Genomic DNA, 22173 nt, shown 5'->3' with positions numbered 1-22173 from the left:
AGAAAAAAAAAAAAAGATTAGTACCACAACAGATTGATAATTAAAAGATTCAAGAATTAACTCTTTATGCATAAAATACCTACTTCCCCCTACTCTTTATTTTGTCTTATAGCCAATCCCAATTCTAAGATATATAATTTTATAATTTATTCTACAAGCATTTATTAAATACTTGCTATATCTTGTCTCATAACCAATTTCCTTTTCTTAACAGTCTACTGAAATTTCAATTTTGCTTTAAAGGACTTTTGAAGCATTGATTTGGGAGGAGAGAGGGGGAATCTAGTTTGAGAGTTTAATCCCGTTTATAATAATGGTTCTATGGGAAAAAATGTACTTGGCAAAGGACTGCATAAGCTTGGGGAATTCCAGGGCTCTTGTATTTGTATCGACAATTTAGCTTATTTTAAGAAAGAAAATAGGCAGTGCCAGGAGTCTCCCTACTCTATCCTCCCTTCCCTATCCAACCCTTGACTTCAGTAATGGCAACTGGTGGCCCCCAGATACCTGAAAATAAGGAAATATGACAACTGAATCATACTTCCCCCACTGTGGAAACCCAGGAGCTTTTCACTCTAGGCCCCTGGATGTCACAAGGCTTTTATATGCAGTATAGCCACAGGTTAGGCAATTATAATTCAAAAGTTTACTTTTGCCCCCAGTATATTCTATTAATATATAAAGTTAATGAGAGGAAACTGATTACACTTTGAAAGAGAGTTTAATTTTATAGTACATTAGTTATCACTGTGCTAAATAACATATAAAAAGCCGTAAAAGAAAGGGATTGCACGGAATACATGTGCTTTCCAATCCATGAACACAGGATGTGTTTTCATTTATTTGTGCCTTGTTTGATTTCTTTCATTAATGTTCAGTGGTTTTCATTAAACACAACTTTCTCACTTGCTTGAGTTTAGTATTAGGTATTTTGCTCCTTTTGGTGCTGTCATAAATTGGGCTGTCTTCCTAATATCCTTGTCAAATGGTTTGTTGTTAGTGCACAAAAATGCAAATAATTTTTGCATGTTGACTTTGCATCCTGCAACTTTCCAGAATTCACTTATGACTTCTAATAGTTTTTTAATGGAGTCTAATTTAGGGTTTTCTATAAATAAAACCATATTATCTGCAAAGAGGAACAATTTTCCTTTCCAATCTGAATACCTCTCTTCTTTTTCTTAATTGCTCTGGCTAACATTTCCAGTACTGTGTTGACTACAAAAGAGACGAGAGGGCATCCTTGCTTTGCTCCTGATCTCAGGAAAAGCTTCTGGTTTTTAATCATACCATGCTATGATGTTAGCTGTGGGTTTATCATATATGGCCTTTATTACATTGAAATATTGCCTGCTATTCTTAGTTTATCAAGTTTCTTTTTAATCATGAAAGGGTGTTCAATTTGTCAAACACTTTTTCTGCTTTTACTGAGAACTGTGTGGTTTTTATCCTTTATTCTGTTAACATGATATCACATTAATTTATTTTCAGATGTTGAACCATCCTTGGACCCCTGGGATAAATCCCACTTGATCATGGTGTACTACCCTTTTCTTGAGTTCAGTTTCCTAGCATTTTGCCTATATTCATCAGGGATATTGGCCTGCAGTTTTCTTTTTTTTTTTTTTTTTTTTTGTGGTGGCTCTGTCTGGCTTTGGTATCAGGGAAAGGCTGGTCTCATAAAATAAGTTTAGAAATATTCTCTCCTCTTTAAATTTTTGGAAGGGGTTGAAAAGAACTGTCTCTGTGTGTGTCTCTTTTGTAAAGATGGGGTCAAGCTATGTTGTCCAGGCTGGTCTCAAACTCCTGGCTTCAAGCGATCCTCCCACCATGGTCCCCCACATTGCTGGGACTACAGGCATGAGCCACTGTGCCCAGCCCCAATGTTAATTCATTAAGTGTTTGGTAGAATTCACCAATGAAGAACCACAAAAGACCATGAATACCCAAATTAATCTTGAGAAAAAAGAGCAAAGCTGAAGGCATCACACTTACCGATTTCAAAATATATTACAAACCTATCATAATCAAAACAGCATAGTACTGGCATAAAGACAGACACAGAACAGAGAGCCCAGAAATAATACCAAGTGTGTATGGCCAACTAATTTTGAACAAGGACACCCAGAATACACAACAGAGAAAGGACAGTCTTCTCAACAAACAACATTGGGAAAACCAAATATTCACGTACAAAACAATAAAATGGAACCTTTATCTTACATCACACATAAAAATCAACTCAAAATGAATTAAGGACCTAACTCTAAGACCCAAAACTGTAAAACTCATAAGAAAGAAACATAAGGGAAAAGTTGCTTTTTTCTTTTTCTTTTTTTGAGATGAAGTTTCGCTCTTGCCGCCCAGGCTGGAGTGCAATGGTACAATCTCAGTTCACCGCAACCTCCACCTCCTCGGTTCAAGCAATTCTCCTGACTCAGCCTCTCAGATAGCTGGGATTACAGGCATGCACCACCACGCCCGGCTAATTTTGTATTTTCAGTAGAAATGGGGTTTCTCCATGTTGGTCTGGCTGGTCTTGAACTCCTGACCTCAGGTGATCCGCCCACCTCAGCCTCCCAAAGTGCTGGGATTACAGGCGTGAGTCACCATGCCCAGCTGGAAAAGCTGCTTTATGACACTGGTCTTTACAATAATTTCATGGATATGACACCAAAAGTATAGGTAACAATAACAAAAATAAGCAAGTGGCAATACATCAAATAAAAAAACTTCTGCATAGCAAAGAAAACACTCAACAGAGTGAAAAGGCAACCTATGAAATAGGAGAAAGTATTTGCAAACCACATTTCTGGTAAGGGTTAACCTCCAAAATACGTTAATCCTATGACTCAATAGTTTTGTTTTGTTTTTTAAACTAATAACCTGATCACAAATAGGCCAATAACTTAAATAAATATTTCTGTAAAGAAGACATACACACGGCCAACAGGTATATGAAAAATGCTCAATGTTACTATTAGCAAGAAAATACAAACCTGAAACCATAATAAGGCATCACCTTGTACCTGTCAGGATGGTGATTATCAAAGAAAAGAAAATATACCATGTGTCAGTAAGGATGTGAAGAAGTTAGAACTCTTACCCATTGTTGATGGGAATGCAAAATGGAGCAGCCACTGTGGAAAGCAGTACGGAGATTCCTCAAAAAAAATAAAAATACAGGCAGTACACAGTGGCTCATGCCTATAATCCCAGTGCTTTGCAACGTCAAGGTAGGAGGATCACTTGAGCTCAGGAGTTTGAGACCAGCCTGGGCAACATTAGGGAGACTATGTCTCTACAAAAAATTAAAAATTAACCAGGCATGATGGCATGCACCTGGAATCCTAGACACCCAGGAAGTTGAGGCAGTAGGATCACTTGAGCCCAGGAGTTCAAGGCTACAGTGAACTACGATCGTTCTACTGCACTCCAGCGTAGGTGATAGAATGAGACACTGTCTCAAAAAAAATAGTAAAATAAAATAAAATAAAATAAAAAATTGGTCGGGCACAGTGGCTCATACATGTAACCCCAGCGCTTTGGGAGGCCAAGACAGGTGGATCACTTGAAGTCAGGAGTTCGAGACCAGTCTGCCCAACATGGCGAAACCCCGTCTTTATGAAAAATATAAAAATTAGCCGGGTGTGGTGGCTCATGCTTGTAGTCCCAGCTACCCAGGATGCTGAGGCAGGAGAATCGCTTGAACCCAGGAGGCAGAGGTTGCAGTGAGCTGAGACTGCACCACTGTACTCCAGCCTAGGTGACAGAGCAAGATTCTGTCTCTAAATAAATAAATAAATAACAATACAACTACTATATGTTCCAACAATCTCACTTCTGGGTGGGTATTTATCCCAAATAAAGCACTCCCATGTTCATTGCAGCACTATTCACAATAGCCAAGTTGTGAAAACAACTTAAATGCTCATCAGTAGGTGAATGGATAAAGAAGATGTCATACACATATACAATGGAATTCTGCAATATACAACAACAGGGATGAAACTTAAGACTATTATGCTAAGTGAAATAAGTAAGGCACAGAAAAATATTGCATGGGTCTACTTTTATAAGGTACCTAAAAGTCAAATTCATAGAATTGAGGAATAGAATGGTGGCTGCCAAAGGCTAAGGGGAGAGAGAAATGGGGACGTACCAATCAATGGGCATGAAGTTTTAGTTAAACAAGATGAGTAAGTGCTAGAGATCCGCTGTACAACATTGTATCTATAGTCAATCATAACATATTTTACACTTAAAAATTCGCTAGGAGGGGAGACCTCCAGTTAAGGTTCTTAACCACAATAAAATAAAACAATAAAAAGATTTAAAAAGATAAAAGGCAAAAAAGAGCAAATGCTTCTGGAGAAAGAGAACATCAAGCCTATTAATAATGTTCATAACTTTTTGGTCTCATTCTAGGATCAACAGTTTAGTTGTTATCTTAACTCAATATGCCTAGCACACAGTCTGGAAAATAAGTACTCAACAAAATTACTAAAGGACAAATAGGAAAAAAAAAGAAAAATCTTTCAGCACTGAATTTTTCAGTATTGACATTCTGAACTCATAAACAGATAATACATTTATTCACTGATCTCCCTTTATTCATATGCATACTTCCCTTCTACCATCCAAATAACTCAATGATTTCCCCTTTACCAAAATCATGACGGACGTATTTTCGTAACAGGCTGCATTTCTTAAGTACAAAGTTACTCTTTCTTTTATTAACTGTTTCTAACTTAAATCATCAGATATTTTGTTGAATGAAGAATTCTAATACACTTAAGAAATATTAGACTACTCACAGCCATGCAGCTGTGTCCTGTGTGACAGAAACATCCCCATAGGGCTACCCTCAGAAGACATGCCCCGTATCTCCAAGGCCAGCCAAACAGCCTTGCACCCACATCACGAGCCTAAGAAAGAACCCCATAGGCTACTCTTGGCAGACGTGTCCCCAGGCTGGCTAGGCAACGACATGCCCATGCTTCCCAGCCAGGGTAACAGCTCCATGGCCCCAACCTCAGTAAGCCAGAACCCAAGTTGGCTGACTCACTATGTACATGCACATATCCACGACTTGAAAACAGCCTGGGAAGCCTGCCCTTGGCGAAGCCACACCACCATCACCACACACTCAGCCTGGGCCACCGAGAAACTCACGAATACTGCTAGAGCAGATTACAGCTAAAGAAACTACATGGCCAGGCACAGTGGCTCACACCTGTAATCCCAGCACTTTCGGAGGCTGAGGCGGGTGGATCACCTGAGGTCAGGAGTTTGAGACCAGCCTGACCAACATGGTGAAATCCTGTCTCTACTAAAAATACAAAAATTAGCCAGGCGTGGTGGCGTGTGCCTATAGTCCCAGCTACTTGGAAGCTGAGATGGGAGAATTGCTTGAACCTGAGAGGCAGAGGTTGCAGTGAGCCAAGACTGTGCCACTGTACTCCAGCCTAGGTGACGGAGCAAGATTCTGTCTCAAAAGAAAAAAAGAAAGAAAGAAAAAAAAAAACTACATGAAGACTACATTACATGTCCACCACCAAGGCCTTAGTACCCTACTGAACTTATACTCCAAAACCCATTTATACAAATAAGTCTTTCCCTTCAAACTCTACTACATAAACTTGAAAGAGTCAACTTTTCCACCAGATTCATACAAATCAACATAGGAACAAATCAACCATGAAAAAAGAAACATGTCACCACCAAAGGAAAATAATAAATTTCTGGTAACAGACCTTCAATCATAAGGAAATATATGAAATTCCAGAAAAGGGATTCAAAAAAACATTATTAAGGAAACTCAGTGAGATACAAGAGAATACGGACAGATAATTCAATGAAATCAGGAAAATAATACATTATTTGAACAAGAAATTCAACAAAGAGACAGATATTATAAAAAAGAACCAAACAGAAATCCTAGAGCTGAAGAATTCAAAAAATGAAATAAAATACATATGCAAGAGTTTCAACAACACACTAGAAAGCAGAAGAAATAATTTCTGAAGTTGAAGACAGGTCTTTTGAAATAACACAGGAAGACAAAAAGAAAAGAAAAACGAATTTTAAAAAAATTAAGAAAGCCTACGGGATTTATGGGACACCATTAAGCAAATAAATGTTTGTATTATGGGCATTTCAGAAGGAGAAGAGAAGGGAAAATGTGAAGAAAATAATTAATGAAATAATAGCAGGAAACTTTCCAAGTCTTGGAAGAGAGAACATCCTAGTCCAGGAAGCTCAAAGAATCCCAAATAGATTCAATCCCAAGAAGGTCCTTTTTGAGGTACATTTTAGTCAAATTGTCAAAAGTCAAAGACAAAGAATTCTGAAAGCAGCAAGAGAAAAGCTTCAAGTCACATATAAGGGAATCCCCATTAGACTAACAGCTGGATTTCTCAGCAGAAACCTTAGAGGCCAGGAGAAAACAGGATGATATATTCAAAGTACTAAAAGAAAAAAGAAGAAAACGGCATGAATATCGTACCCAGCAAAGCTATCTTTCAGAAATAAAGGAGAAATAAGATCTTTCGCAGACAACCAAAATCAAGAAATTCATTACCAGTAGACCACCCCTTACATGAAAAGCTCAAGGGAGTCTAGAAGTGAAAAGACAGTAACTACCATTATGAAAACATTCAAAACTATGAAACTCACTGGTAGAACTGATACACAAATAAGAAAAAGAAAGGAATCAAACTTTGTCACTGAAGAAAACCACCCAACTGCAAAAATAAACAATAAGAGAGCAAGTAAGGAACAAAGCATATGTAAAATACCCAGAAAACAATCAAATAGCAGCAAATCCTCACCCATCAATAATAACCTTGAAAGTAAGTGGATCAAATTCCCCCACTTAAAAGACATAGAATCACTGCCTGGGTTTTAAAAAAACAAGACTCAACAACATACTGCCTACAAGAAACTCACCTCACTTCTAAAGACACAAAGACTGAAAGTGGGGGGTTGGAAAAAAATATTCTAGACAAACAAAAACCAAAAGTGAGCAGAAGTCACTATACTAATAACAAACAAAACAGATTTTAAGTTAAAAGCTGTAAAAGGAGACAAAGAAAGATACTGTACAATAAAGGAATCAATTCATAAAAAGAATGTAACAATTAAAATATATATGTACCTGACACCAGAGCATCCAAATATATAAAGCAAATACCCCTGATTCAGTAATAGTTGGGGGCTTCAAAACACTGCACTCTCAGCATTGAACGAATTATCTAGCACTTCAATGTTTATTGCAGAGCACTATTCAAAGTAGCCAAGATATGGAATCAACCTAATATGGAATCAACCTAGGTGTCCAACAACAGATGAATGGATAAAGAAAATGATGTCGTATATATACAAAGTGAAATACCATTCAGCCATAAAAACAAATGAAATCCTGTCATTCATGGCAATATGGATGAAACCGAAGGACATTATATTAAGTGAAATAAATCAGGAACAGAAAGTTAAACACCACATGTTCTCTCTCGTATGTGGAAACTAAAGAAAGTTGATCTCATAGAAGTAAAAATTAGAATACAGTATACTAGGGGCTAGGAAGGGTGGGGGAAAGGGAAGAATAGGGTAAAGGATAAAAAATTACAGCTAGATAGAAGAAATAAGTTATAGTGTTCTACACCACTACAGAATTACTATAGTTTAACAATAAAGTATTACATAGTCTCAAAAACTAAAAGAAATATATTGAATGTTCCCAACACAAAGAAATGATACATGTTTGAGATGATGGATATGCTAATTACTATTATCTGAACACTATACATGGATTGAAACATCACTATATTCCCCATGAATATGTATATCTGTCAATTAAGAAAATAAAATTTAAAAATAAATAAATAAATATAAGACCGCTCAAAATAAAAACGAAAGTCACTAGTCCATAGTAACCAAGGTTGTTTTCTGAAACCTTTCCACAGATATGCTCAGACTAATATGTGTCAGCCTATCAGCACAGTGAACAACATGATACTCCTACCTTCAAGTTCTTTCACGTAGCCATAAAAAAGAATGAGATCATGTCCTTTGCAGGGACATGGATGGAGCTGGAGGCCATCCTTAGCAAATTAATGCAGGAACAGAAAACCAAATATTGCACATCCTCACTTAAAAGTGGGAGCTAAATGATGAAAACACATGGACACATAGAGGGAAACAACACATGCTGGGACCTTTCAGAGGGTGGAGGGTGAAAGCAGGGTGAGGATCAGGAAAACTAATGGGTACTAGGCTTAATACTTGGGTGATGAAATAAGCTGAACAACAAACCCCCATGAAACAAGTTTACCTATGTAACAAACCTGCACTTGTACCCGTGAACTAAAAGTTTAAATTAAAAAAAAAAAGTTTCCCATAAAGATCATTATGTTAATAAATATATTACTCCAAAAAAAAAAAGTTCTTCAAAATTTCAGTATAATGGCCAGTTGCAGTGGCTCACACCTGTAATCCCAGCACTTTGGGAGGTCAACAATCACTTGAGGCCAGAAGTTTGAAACCAGCCTGACCAACAGGGTGAAACACCATCTCTACTAAAAATACAAAAATTAGCTGGGTGTGGTGGCACCCACCTGTAATTCCAGCTACTTGGGAGGCTAAGGCACAAGAATCACTTAAGCCTGGGAGGCAGAGGTTGCAGTGAGCCCAGATCGTGCCACTGCACTGCAGCCTGAGTGACGGAGCAAGACTTTCGTCTCAAAAAAATAAATAAATTCCAGTATGACTACCATATCTTAGGTATTTGTGGATAGACAGCCTACGTCTTTAGGAATATCTCTTGGCTAACTTTTTTTTTCCTCTGGGTATCTGAAAACCTAGTCAGAGCAAACAAATCACCAGTGAATCATTAAAAGAGGAATAATAGAAAGTAATTATCTTTATTTATTTACTTACATGACTATAATATCAAAAATTACATCCCTACACTCTAGCTTAACACAAATCCATGAAAATTACCTTTTCCTGAGAAAGCTTTTCCTCCTGGCGTTGATGGTGAGGTTTGTAAGGTGCTGCACCCTGACTGAGTCCTTCAGCCACAAAACCATCCAGAAAAGATAAAGAAGCATCTACCTATATTAAAATTAAGCAAAAATTAGGAATTAAATAAATTTATCCTAAGTAGATTATACAGTCACATAAATAATTTTAGCCCATATATATTTTTAAAAACTCTAAATGAGAAATGAAAACTTCAATTCTAAAAATGCTACCACACCCAGGCACGGTGGCTCATAACTATAATTCCAGCACTTTGGGAGGCCAAAATGGGCAGATCACTTGAGGCCAGGAGTTTGAGACCAGCCTCGCCAACATGGCAAAACCATCTCTACTAAAAATACAAAAAAATTAGCTGGGCATGGTCACGCACCTGTAGTCTCAGCACAGCCACCACCCGGGAGGCTGCAGCAGAACTGCTTGAACCTGGAAGGCAGAGGTTGCAGTGAGCCGAGACTGTGCCACTGCACCCCAGTCTGGGCGACAGAACAAGACCCCATCTCAAAAAATGAATGAATGAATGAATGAATGAATGAATGAATGAATGCAAATGCTACCCAACTCTCTAGCTTTCTGAAACATCTATAATCAGATCACCTGCCTAGGAATCTAACAATATAAATCATTTGCACTTACTATTAATTTCATTGCAGTGGAGAATATATTTTTGAGCATCAAATATGTTACAGCATCCTACTAGGTTCTATAATTGAGACAAAGGAAGACACAGTTCCTACTCTGAGCAGAACTGTAACCCACCAGAAGAAACAGACATATACTATGAGGTATGGTAACTGTAGTGGTTTCCTGCTGCAGGGGCTAAAATCAAGGCTTTGGGAGGGCTGCTTCCTTCTGGATGTACCAGGGGAATCCGTTTCTTGTTTCTTCCAGCTTTTAGAGTCTGCCAGCATTCCTTGACTTGTGGCCACATCATTCCAATCTCTGCTTTTGTTGTTTCTTTGCCTTCTCCTCTGTAACCTCTTGTTTCACTTTTTTAAGGATCCTTGTGATTATATCATGCCTAGCTACATAATCTAGTATAACTGCCCCATCACAAAATATTTAATTTCATCACATCTACCAAGTTCCCTTTAATGTTTAAGGACAAGCACAAATTCCAGAGATTAAGACATGGACATCTTTGCAAGGGCCATTATTCAGCCTCCCACAGTGCCTTTGATTTAAATATCCTAATATAACTGAAAATTATTTTTCACAAATCTATGGAAAATTACTTAATTTCACCAGGAAAAGTCTTAGGAGAATAATTTTTAATGAATAAATAAGAGATGAAGAAAGAATGACAGGGAAAGGAGAAAAGAAGGAGATGAACAAAAACGATTAGTGGAGAGAGCAGTGATGACCTCAGAAACCAAAGACTTGCCTCTCCTGATTTAGCCAAGTATATACAAATAGCTCAGATAATTTAGAATAGCAAATAATTATCAAACATAAAAATGGCACCTCATTCTCTGAATCTGGAATGGTTTCGCTTGAATAAGATTCTTAGGCTGCGCATGGTAGCTCACGCCTGTAATCCCAGCACTCTGGGAGGCTGAGGTGGGCGGATCCCCTGAGGTCAGGAGTTCGAGACCAGCCTGACCAACATGGTGAAACCCCGTCTCTACTAAAATACAAAAATGAGCCAGGCGTGGTGGTGGGTGCCTGTAATCCCAGCTACTCGGGAGGCTGAGACAGGAGAATCACTTGAACCTGGGAGGAGGAAGTTGCAGTGAGCCGAGATCGTGCCATTGCATTCCAGCCTGGGTGACAAGAGTGAAACTTCATCTCAAAAAAAAAAAAAAAGATTCTTGAGATGAGGCTATGTCAACATCATTATCTTTTATTGGAGGAAAAGGGAAGTGTAGTTACTCCCTAGTAAATACTATGTGTAGCATATTCATTCATCATTTCAATAAACATCTCTGGATGCCCAGCAAATACTAAAGCGAGGCCTCTGTCCTTGAGGAACTACTGAAAGAACTAATGAAGGAATGTTCAAAATGAATACAAGCCATGAAAATCTGAGTCAAAATGAGTGGAAATATTACCCTTTTTTCTCTTTCTCAACTAATTTGAATAATTCTAATTACCTTTGAAAGTTTTCTAGACCAGGCACAGTGGCTCACATCTGTAATCCCAGCACTTTGGGAGGCCAAGGTGGGTGGATCACTACGTCAGGAGTTCGAGACCAGCCTGGCCAATATGGTGCCACCCTGTCTCTGCTAAAATTACAGAAAAAATTAGCCAGGCATGGTGGCGCACACCTGCAGTCCCAGCTACTCGGGAGGCTGAGGCAGAAGAATCACTTGAACCCGGGAGGCAGAGGTTGCAGTCAGCCGAGATCGTGCCACTGTACTCCAGCCTGGGTGGCAGAGCAAGACTCCATCTCAAAAAAAAAAAAAAAAAAAAAAAAAAAGTTTTCTAATTTACACCTGAGGGAGATCATGATATGAAATAAAGAGAGTGAGTATAAAGTGAGAACTTTAGGTTAAAAGGGGTGGTGGCAAAAAGTAGGTGGGAAACTAAAAGGTGGGTGATCAGGCTCCAAAATGGTAAAGATTTTAACACATAGATAGACAAAATAAAAGGGAAAACCACTTCTTTTGGATTCTCAAATAGAGGAGGAATAAAATGACACAGAATTTCAAAGGAGATTAAAAGAAGATAGCCAAACATGTGGAGGTTCCTGAAAAGTGGCATGGCCACGGGGAGTATAAAAGCTCTGAGAACCTTCCTTCATAGCTTGCCCTATGCATCTCCTTCCTCTGTATCCTCTGCAATATAGTTTATAATAAACCAGTATGCTAACACAAATCAAGGAGGAAGTGTGGAATAATGCTAATGAGATATTACCCAATTCATGAATCACTACTAAAAATCAATTTGTGTGCAGCCCACTGTTGCCACCACCAGCATGTGTGCATGCCACCTCTGGAGGCCCTAGGACTGGCACACCCAATCCTGCCACTGCCAGGACTCATATACACTGCCCAGGGATCTAACAATCAGTATGCCCAGCCAACCACTGCTACCAGTGGTGCACAAGGATCAATTCACCTAATGTTCTATCTTCAACAAAGCCTTTCTACAGCCTCCACTAACAACCACAGCCTAAGCCATTCTATTAGTCCGTTCTTGCACTGCTATAAAGAAACACTTGAGACTGGGTAATTTATTTAAAAAAAAAAAAAAAAGAAAAGAAAAGGTTTCATTGGCTCACGGATCTGCAGGCTGTACAAGAAGCATGATACCGGCATCTGTTCAGCTTCTTGTAAGGCCTCAGGAAGCTTCTACTTATGGAGGAGGGTAAAGCAAAAGCAAGCATATCACATGGTGAAAGCAGGAGCCAAAGGGAGAGTCCGGGGTGTGTGTATGTGTGCGTGTGTGTGTGCGTGCGCACACGCACACGTGTGGTGGGGGAGGTGCTATACTTTACAATAACCAGATCTCTCGAGAATTCACTCTCTATCAAGAGGATAGCACCAAGCCGTGAGGTATCTGCCTTCATGACCCAAACAACTCCCACCAGGCCCTACCTCCAACACTGGGGATTACAATTCAACGTGAGATTTGGGGAGGAGATCCAAACCATATCACCACTGAGGAACTCACAGACATCACTGATTATGATTATAGTTGAAGAAATCATTTGGAAACTATACTACTGTGCCCATCCAGAATCAAAGCCCAAGCACCTTGTTAACCAACATCACAGACACATCTATAGGGAGAGGTCTTTCCCTACTAAAGGGAATCCATAAACTTAGAACCAACTGCTCTGATGCCAGATACACATATGTCAATGTGAGGACACAAGAAAAATAAAGCAAAGAAACATAACACCTTCAAAGGAACACAGTAACTCTCCAGTGGCAGATCCCAAAAAATCTGTAAAATGCTTGAAAAAAAAAATCAAAATAATGATCTTAAGGAAACTCAAAAGATACAAGAGAACACAGAAAAACAAAACAAAAATAAATCAAGAAAACAATTCATGATCTGAATGAGAAATTCAACAAAGAGGTAGACATCATAAATAAGAAACAAACAGAACTCCTAGCACTGAAGAATTCAATGAATGAAATAAAAAGTATAACCAAGAGCTTCAACAATAGACTAGATTGAGAAGGGAGGATCTCCAAATTTGAAGACATGCCTTTGAAATAAACCAGACAAAAATAAATAAATAAAACAGAATAAAGAAAGCATATGTGACATATGAAACAACATAAAGCAAACAAATATTTGGATTTTGAGAGTTTAAAGACAAAATGGGTGAAGGCACAGAAACCCTAATTGAAAAATAATAGCTAAAGACTTCCCAAGTCTTGCAAGAGATACAGACATCCATACGCAGGAAACTCAAAAGAGCCTCAAAGAGATTCAACCTGGCCGGGTTGAATCCAGTACTGATTCTAAATAGGAAGAAGAGTGTCTCTTTTGGAGAACTGCAGTGAAGATATTTATATCCTGTGACAGTCTCTTAATATAGAATAATTCAGGAATTTCTCTTATTTGTTGATTTTAAGACATACATATCTGGTGTACATATGATACTTTGATACATGCATAGAATGTGTAATACGTAAATCAGAGTATTTAGGATATCCATCACCTCTAACATTTATCATTTGTGTTGGGAACATTTCAAATTTTATCTTTATTTTGAAATATACAAATAATACACAATTATTACTAACTATAATCACCCTACTGTGCTATCAAACACTAGAACTTACTCCTCTTATCTAAGTATTTTACTAACCATTAACCAACCATTCTTCTTCCCTGTCCCCTGACCCTTCCGAGCTTTATTCTCTACCTCCATAAGATGTACATTTTTAACTTCTACCTATGCATAAAAACATGTAATATTTGACTTTCTGTGCCATGCTTATTTTACTTCATAGTGAAATAAGTCCCATCTATGTTGCTAGGATATTATTTATTTGAATAATATTCCATTGTGTATACATACCACATTTTCTTTATCCATGTGTCCATTGGCAGACACTTAGGTTGATTCCATATTTTGGCTATTGTGAATAGTATTGCAGTGAACATGGGGGTGCAGGTATACCTTTGAAATAATGATTTACTTGCCATTGGATAAATACCCAGGGGTGGGATTGCTGGGTTTTACGGTAGTTCAATTTTTGTTTTTTGAAAACTCTCCATACTGTTTTCTATAATGGCTATCTTAACTTACATTCCTACTAACAGTGCATGAGTTTCCTTTTTTCTGCATCCTTGGCAACATTTGTTATTTTTTGTCTCCTTGATAATAGGCATTATAACTGAAATAAGATAATATCTCATGGTGGTTTTGATTTACATCTCCCTGATGATTTGTGATGTTTAGCATTTTTTTGTTTACCTGTTGACCATGAAATGTCTGTTGATGACCTTTGCCCACCTTTAAATGGGATTTTTTTTTTTTTTTCTTTTTTGGCTGTTGAATTGAGTTCCTTACATATTCTAGATATTAGTCCCTTGTTTGTAAATATTTTTACCTAGTCTACAGATTGTTTCTTCACTCTATTGATTGTATCGTTTGCTGTGCATAAGCTTTTGACCTTAATACAGTCCCATTTGTCATTTTTGCCTTTTTTGCCTGTGCTTTTGAAGTCTTAGCCATAAATCTTTGCCTCAACCAATGTCCTAATGCATTTCCTGTTAAGTTTTCTTCTAGTAGTTTTATAGTTTGGGATCTTACATTATTTAATTCATTGAGTTGATTTTTTTATATGGTGAGAGATAGGGATCTCATTTCATTATTCCACATGCTGATATCAAGGCTTTTCAACACTATTTATTGAAGAGGCTGTCATTTCCCCAATATATATTCTTGGCACTTTGACTGAAAATCAGTTAGTCATAAATACACGAATTTTTTTCTGGGTTCTCTCTGTTCCATTGGTTTGTATGTCTTTTTTTCATACCAATACCATGTTGTTTTGGTTACTACAGCTTTGTAGTGTATTTTGAAATTGGGTAGTGTGATGCCTCCAGCTTTGTTCTTTTTGTTTAGTATTGTATTGGCTATTTAGAGTCTCGTGGTTCTCTACAAATTTTAGGGTTGTTTTTTCTATTTCTGAAGATTGTCATTGGTATTTTGATAGTACACTGAGTCTGTAGATGGCTTTGAGTAATATGGGCATTTTAACAATATTCATGTGATCCATGAGCATGGGATGTATTTCCATTTGTTTCTATCCTCTTTAGTTTCTTTTATCAGCGTTTTGAGGTTCTCCTTGTACAGGTCTTCCACCTCCCTGGTTAAATTTATTCCAAGTATTGTTTTTTTTTTTTTTTTTTTTTTTTTGTAGCTGTTGTAAATGGCATTACATTTTTTTTTTTTTCCAGCTAGTTTGTTATTGGTGTATAGAAATGCTACTGATTTTTGTATGTTGATTTTGTATCCTGAATCTTTACTGAATTCTTTTATCGGTTCTAAGAACTTTATGTTGGAGTCTTTAGGTTTTTCTATATGTAAGATCATGTCATCTGCAAAAAGGGACAATTTGACTTCCTCTTTTCCAATTTAGATCCCTTTCTTTCTTTCTTTTGCCTGATTGCTCTGGCTAGGTCTTCCAGTACTATGTTGAATAGGAGTGATGAAAATGGGCATCCTTGCCTTTTTCCAATTCTTAGAGGAAGTGCCTTCAGTTTTTCCTTGTTCATTGTGATATGGGCTTTGGGTTTGTCATATATGGGCTTTATGATGTTGAGTATGTTTTTTCTTTGCTTAATTTCCTGTGAGTTTTTATCATGATGGGATGTTGGATTCTACCAAATGAATTCTCTGCATCTATTGAGATGATCATATGGTTTTTGTCCTTCATTCTGTTGATATGAAGTATTACATTTATTGATTTGTGTATGCTGAACCATCCTTGCATTTCTGGGAAAATTCCACTTGATCATAGTGTATTATCTTTTTGATGTGCTATTGGATTCAGTTTTCCAGTATTTTGTTGAGAATTTTTGCTCCTATGTTCATCTGGGATATTGGCTTATAATTTGTTGTTGTTTTTGTTGTGTCCTTGTCTAGTTTTGGTATCAGGGTAATGCTGGCCACATAAAACGAGTTAGGAAGAATGTCCTCCTCTTCAATTTTTTGGACTAGTTTAAGAAGAGGTGGTGCTAGTTCTTCTTTATAAATTTGCTAGAATTCATTTGTAAAGTCGTCTTGTAAGCTTTTTCTCTGTTGGGAGACTTACTATTAGTGATTCAATATCACTATTCATTCAGGTTTTCTATTTCTTCTTTGTGCAATCTTGGTAGATGTGTCCAGGAATTTATTTATTTCCATCAGGTTTTCTAGTTTGTTAGTGTACAGTTGTTTATAGTCATCTCTAATAATCATTTGTATTTCTGTGGTAGCCATTGCAATGGCTACTTTTTTGTTTCTGGTTTTACTTATTTGAATCTTCTCTCTTTCTTGATTAGTGTAGCCAGCAGTTTATCAATTTTGTTTATTGTTCAAAATAACCAACTTTTGTCTCACTGATTTTTTTTTTTGTATCTTTTTTAAGTTTCCATTTTTTTATTTCTGGTCTGATCTTTACTATTTATTTCCTTCTACTAATGTTGACTTTGGTTTCTTCTTCCTTTCTAGTCCCTTGAGGTGCATTATAAGGTTGCTCGTTTGAAATCCTTCTACTTTTGTGATATATGTGTTTATTGCTATAAACTTCCCTCTTAGCACTGTTTTTGCCATATTACATAAGTTTTGGTAAGTTGTGTTTGAATTTCCATTTTTATTAGATTCAAGAAATGTTTTTATTTCCTTCTTAATTTCTTCACTGACCTAATCGTCACTCAGAAATATGTTGTTTTGATTTTCATATATTTGTTCAGTTTCCAAAGTACCTCTTATTATTGATTTCTAGTTTTATTACATGCAGCTTGAGAAAATACTTGCTATGATTTTAATTTTTTCAAATTGTTGAGACTTTTTTGTGGCCTAACATATGGTCTGTCCTGGAGAATGTTCCATGTGTTGAGAAGAATGTGTATTCTGCAGCTGTTGAATAAAATGTTCTGTAAATATCTGTTAGGTCCATTTGGTCTAGAATGCAAATTAAGTTTGACGCTTCTTTGTTGATTTTCTGTCTAGATGATGTGTCTTAACTGAAAGTGATGTGTCAAGGCTTCCAGCTATGATTGTATGGGGTTCTACCTCTCTCTTAAGCTTCAATAATATTTGTTTTACATATATTTGCTTCAGTGTGGGGTGCATATGTATTTACAAATGTTGTATGTCCTTGGTGAATTGATCCCTTCATCATTACATAATGACATTTCTTGTCTCCTTTATATTTTTTCCAAGTCCATTTTGTCTGATATAACATTAGCTACTCTTACATGCTTTTGGTTTCTGTTTGCATGGTTATTTTTATTCATCCCTTCATCTTTACAGGTGAGTGAGTTTCTTACAGGCAGCATACAGCTGGATCTTGTTTTGTTATCTATTCAGTCAGCCTATATATTTTAATTGGGGACTTTAAATTGTTTTCATTAAAGGTTGTTATGGATAGTTGAGGACTTACTCCTGTCATTTTGTTGATTGTTTTATACATTTTTTCCTTTCTTCCTTTTTCACTGTTTACCTATATGGATTTTGTGGGTGTGATGATAATATTTGATTCCTTTTTCTTTCTCAGTTGTGTATCTGCCTTACCAGTGAGTTTTATACTTTCATGTGTTTTCATGTTGGTAGTTATCTTTTCACTCCCAGATGTAAGACTCCCTCAAACATTTCTTTTAGGGTTGGTCTAGTGGGGATGAATTCCCTCAGTTTTTACCTGTCTGGGAAAGACTTTATTTCTTCTTTATGCTGTGTATAGTATACTTACTTGTCTAGCAGTTTCTGGGTTTTTTTTTCCAACGCTTTGAGCGTATCTTCCCATTTTCTCCTTGCCTATAAAATAAGGTTTCTGCTAAGAAATCCACTCTTAGTGTGATAGGGTTACTTTTATATGTGTGACCTGATACTTCTCTCTTGCTGTTTTTAGAAATCTCTCTTTGTAATTTGACTGTTGTCAGTTTGACTATAATGTGCTTTGGTGAAGACCTTTTAAGGTTGAATCTTTTTTTTTTTTTGAGATAGAGTTTCACTCTTGTTGCCCAGGCTGGAGTGCAATGGTGCAATCTCTGCTCACTGCAACCTTTGCCTCTCAGGTTCAAGCAATTCTCCTGCCTCAGTCTCCCGAGTAGCTGGGATTACAGGCATGCACCACCATGCCCAGCTGATTCTGCATTTTTAGCAGAGATGGGGTTTCTCCATGTTGGTCAGGCTAGTCTCAAACTCCTGATCTCAGGTGATCTGCCCACCTCAGCCTCCCAAAGTGCTGGGAGCTCTCAGATTCCCTGTCATACTAATGTGAGAAAGAACTCCAACATTCACCTTAAATGCTACAGAAACCACATTTTGATATATTCCTGACATGTCACAAATTAAAGAATTACTCTATATTTAATGACAACGCAATTTTTAAAAAGATGGAACACCAATGTCTTACCGCCAAGTCTTCACAACTCCTGTCAACTGGAAGCAAGCTCGTCATAAGTTCCACATTCTCATGCAAATGTTTTAATTCAAATGCATGTTGTCTCATACAAGTATCCAAAGATATGGTAAATTCATGGATTAATCTCTCAACTGTATCAGAAGAGTGTGCCTGAGGTGTCAATTTGGTCACAGCAGCAATTAACCAGGTTTTTGTTTCTGAAGACACAGAGTCATTCATAAGTAACTTGTAGAGCTTAGCTATAACTTCTGCTGGCGTTTCCTTATCTAAGAGATAGGAATATTCCCCTAATACCTGGAAATAAAACAAAGTGATACTTATATAGAAATATCAAGTTATACAGTAGACTATACTCAAATCTAAACAAAGTGCCTACTGCTGGAGTGAATTTAAAGTAGATTAAACATCCTCTCATGGTGAAAAAATTATTAAAGATACAACTGTATATTTTAGGTTCAAAATTATACCAATAATTCAAAATGGTTTTCCCCACCATTGTCGTTAACAATACATAAAGCAGCATACCTTTACAAGTTTCTGAACTTCTGGAGTTGGTTGTTGGTTTTTATAAGCACTATCACATCCTGTTACTATTTTCCAGTAAGCATTTAAATGATAGTTCTCATGTAATGATGGTTCTTACTACATAGTAAGAGGCACTTAAAGTGTTTCATAAAAATACAGATTTCTAGGCTTTACCCCCAGATATTCTGATTTAGTATGCCTGTGGTCCCCAAGGATATACATTTGAATATGCATCTGCTGATTCTGATGTAGACAGTTCACAGAAGACTTTAAGAAACACTTATTGGCCAGGCACGGTGGCTCACGCCTGTAATCCCAGCACTTCGGGAGGCCGAGGCAGGTGGATCACCTGAGGAGTTCGAAACCAGCCTGGCCAACATGGTGAAACCCCGTCTCTAGTAAAAATAAAAAAATTAGCCAGATGTGGTGGCACACGCCTATAGTCTCAGCTACTCAGAAGGCTGAGGCAGGAGAATCGCTTGAACCTGGGAGGCAGAAGTTGCAATGAGCTGGGATCATACCACTGCACTCCAGCCTGGTCAAGACAGCAAGACTCCATCTCAAAAAAAAGAAAAAAAAAAAAAGAAATGCTCATCTGTGTCACACATCTAACTTAGGTGACATACAATCCTGTAAGTGAAAGAACTGATAGGGACAGAAGGCAGAGAAATTCTAGGCAGAAAAGGGTGGGGTCCCTGGTGAAGCCCCACCCGCAAGCCAAAAAGCCTGAAACCATGGCCCAAAGTAAGAACTTATATCCATATCCCTATTTTCCCATTCAAATGTTGCCTTTTCCTAAACCACCCGGGACCCTGCCCTGCCCTGCCCCATCCTGTGCCTATAAAGACCCCAGACTCAGCCAGCATGGAGGAAGAAGCAGCGGGATGTCGGAGAGAAGTGGCTTTACTTCAGAGGGACAGCTTGACAGCATAACTTCAAAGAAGAATCCAGCCAGAGATGGCTGGACTTCTGCAGAACATTACCTTCGCCTCTCCAGTCCCCCTGTCAGCTCCCCTTCCTGCTGAGATCCACTTTCACCGGCAACAAAATCCCCTGCATTTATCATCCTTCAATTCATTCACGGGACCTCATTTTTCCTGGACACCAGACAAGAGCTCAGGAGTGAGTGCAGATACAAAAGGGCCCACTGAGCTGTTAACACTTGAGCTGTCTGCTGATGGCAGAGCTAAAAGAGCAGTGTAACACGCTCACTGGGGCTTCAGGAGTCGCAGGTACTCCCCACTAGATGCTGCCATGGGGCCCACACAGAGTTTTGCTCCTGCCAGAGCCCAAAAGCACTCACTCTGGCTCCCGCACCCACTCACCTGCACGCTCACCCTCCCGCGAGGGGCTGAGAGCTGCAGGATGAGTAAGTGAAGCACCTGTCTCAAAGCCTACAAAGGGGTCAAGGGAAATTTCCTGTTTTAGAATCATTAATAAACTGATAATTCAGGAAGTATGAAATCTTTCTGATACGGTTTGGCTCTGTGCTCCCACCCAAATCTCACCTTGAATTGTAATAATCCCCCACATGTCAAGGGCAGGACCAGGTGGAAATAACTGAATCATGGGGGCAGTTTCCCCTGCTGTTTTTGTGATAGTAAGTTCTCACAAGATCTGATGGTTTTATGAGGGGCTTCCCCCTTCACTCAGCCTCATTCTTTCTCCTGCCGCCCTGTAAAGAGGTGGCTTCTGCCATGATTTTAAGTTTCCTGAGGCCTCCCCAGCCATGTGGAACTGTGAGTCAACTAAACCTCTTTTCTTTACAAATTACCCAGTCTCGGATATTTCTTCACAGCAGTGTGAGAATGGACTATTACGCTTCCCTAAATGGTGTTTATGGAATAATTTCATGTCTTTGGTATAATATCGGTACCAGTAAGAAAAGAAGGAGGCTGGGTGATAGGCAAGGGAAAATGTATAGCTAGTAAGAAGGAAGAGAAGAGAAGGAAAAATAAACAGGACTAAATGAGTTCAATCCTTAAACAGTATGATTATTTTTAGGGTGGTTTTAGAAAAAATGGAAGGTAGCTCCAGAAGAACAGGTAACAAAAGTCCCAGTTCAAAAATCAATGGTAATGGATGTCTGCTTCTGGGAAGATGGAGAAGACGTATTTATCCCTATTCTTCCTACTAAGTATACCTAAAAACCCTTGATATTACATATAAAACATACAGCAGATTATCTGTTGTTTCATTTACCCCAGACTAGATATGGAGAGCCAGAAACTTGGAAATGCAAATGGGCACAGACAAAAAGCCCCAAGAGGAGCCTGCCCTCAGGTCAATAAGCCAAGAGGACAGAAAACTTTCAGATAATAACCCTCCTACTCCGGCCAAATACCACACAGAAAAATCTGCAGCCCCACCCATACTAGCAAAGGCAGAGTGGAGAATCAAGACTTCTACCCTCACCAGGCTAAAGAGGTACCCCAAACTCCCCAGCAGGGTGGGAACTGAGAAGGCTGAGTGAGGAGTCAGGACTTTCATCCCCACTGAGCTGTAGAGAGGCCTACTCCTCTGCAGTGTCAGTAGAGATTGGGCAGGGAGCCTGCACTTCACCTCCACCGAGGAGAAATGCAGTGCCCCTGCCTTTCTCTGATGGGAGTGTGTCAGTGGAAACCTGATGGAGTCAGGATTTTCCCCACTGTTCAGCAAGCCACCCCCTCATAGTGTCAGTGTAGGCCACAGAACTGAAAAGGTCAATAGCCTTCTCTCAACAATTAATAGGACTAGACCAAGAATCAGCAAGGATATAGAAAAACTCAACAACACCATCACAACAGACTTTACAGAACACACCACACAGAAAAAGCAAAATAGATACTTTTCAAGCAACCACAGAACATATACCAAGATAGACTGTGCCTTGAGTAAAACAAACCTCAAATATGAAAGAACGGAAATCACACATAGTATTTTCTCTAATCACAATGAAATCAAACTAGAAATCAGTAACAAAGATAACAGAAAATTTTCTAAACACTCAGAAACTAAACAATACTTTTCTGAATAATCCATGACTCAAAGATAAGTCCCAAGGGGGAAAAAAAAAACAAAAAACAAA

The 22173-nt window shown here is 38.2% G+C and overlaps 1 protein-coding gene across 1 annotated transcript in view; it reads right to left on the bottom strand.

Annotated features, from left to right (window-relative positions):
- Window positions 1–22173, bottom strand: part of AP4E1 (adaptor related protein complex 4 subunit epsilon 1) — a 95517-nt gene that overhangs the window by 28120 nt on the left and 45224 nt on the right. Inside the window, exons 14-15 of the mRNA XM_017896204.1 lie at window positions 18573–18875; window positions 9005–9117 (exon numbers count right to left, since the gene is read on the bottom strand). Of these exons, the coding sequence (XP_017751693.1) occupies window positions 9005–9117; window positions 18573–18875 (416 nt within the window). The remainder of the gene's footprint in view (window positions 1–9004; window positions 9118–18572; window positions 18876–22173) is intronic.

This window comes from Rhinopithecus bieti, unplaced genomic scaffold (genome assembly GCF_001698545.2).
Source record: "Rhinopithecus bieti isolate Rb0 unplaced genomic scaffold, ASM169854v2 scaffold_27781, whole genome shotgun sequence".
Taxonomy (NCBI): Eukaryota; Metazoa; Chordata; class Mammalia; order Primates; family Cercopithecidae; genus Rhinopithecus; species Rhinopithecus bieti.
This window is presented reverse-complemented; position numbering and strand designations above follow the sequence as displayed.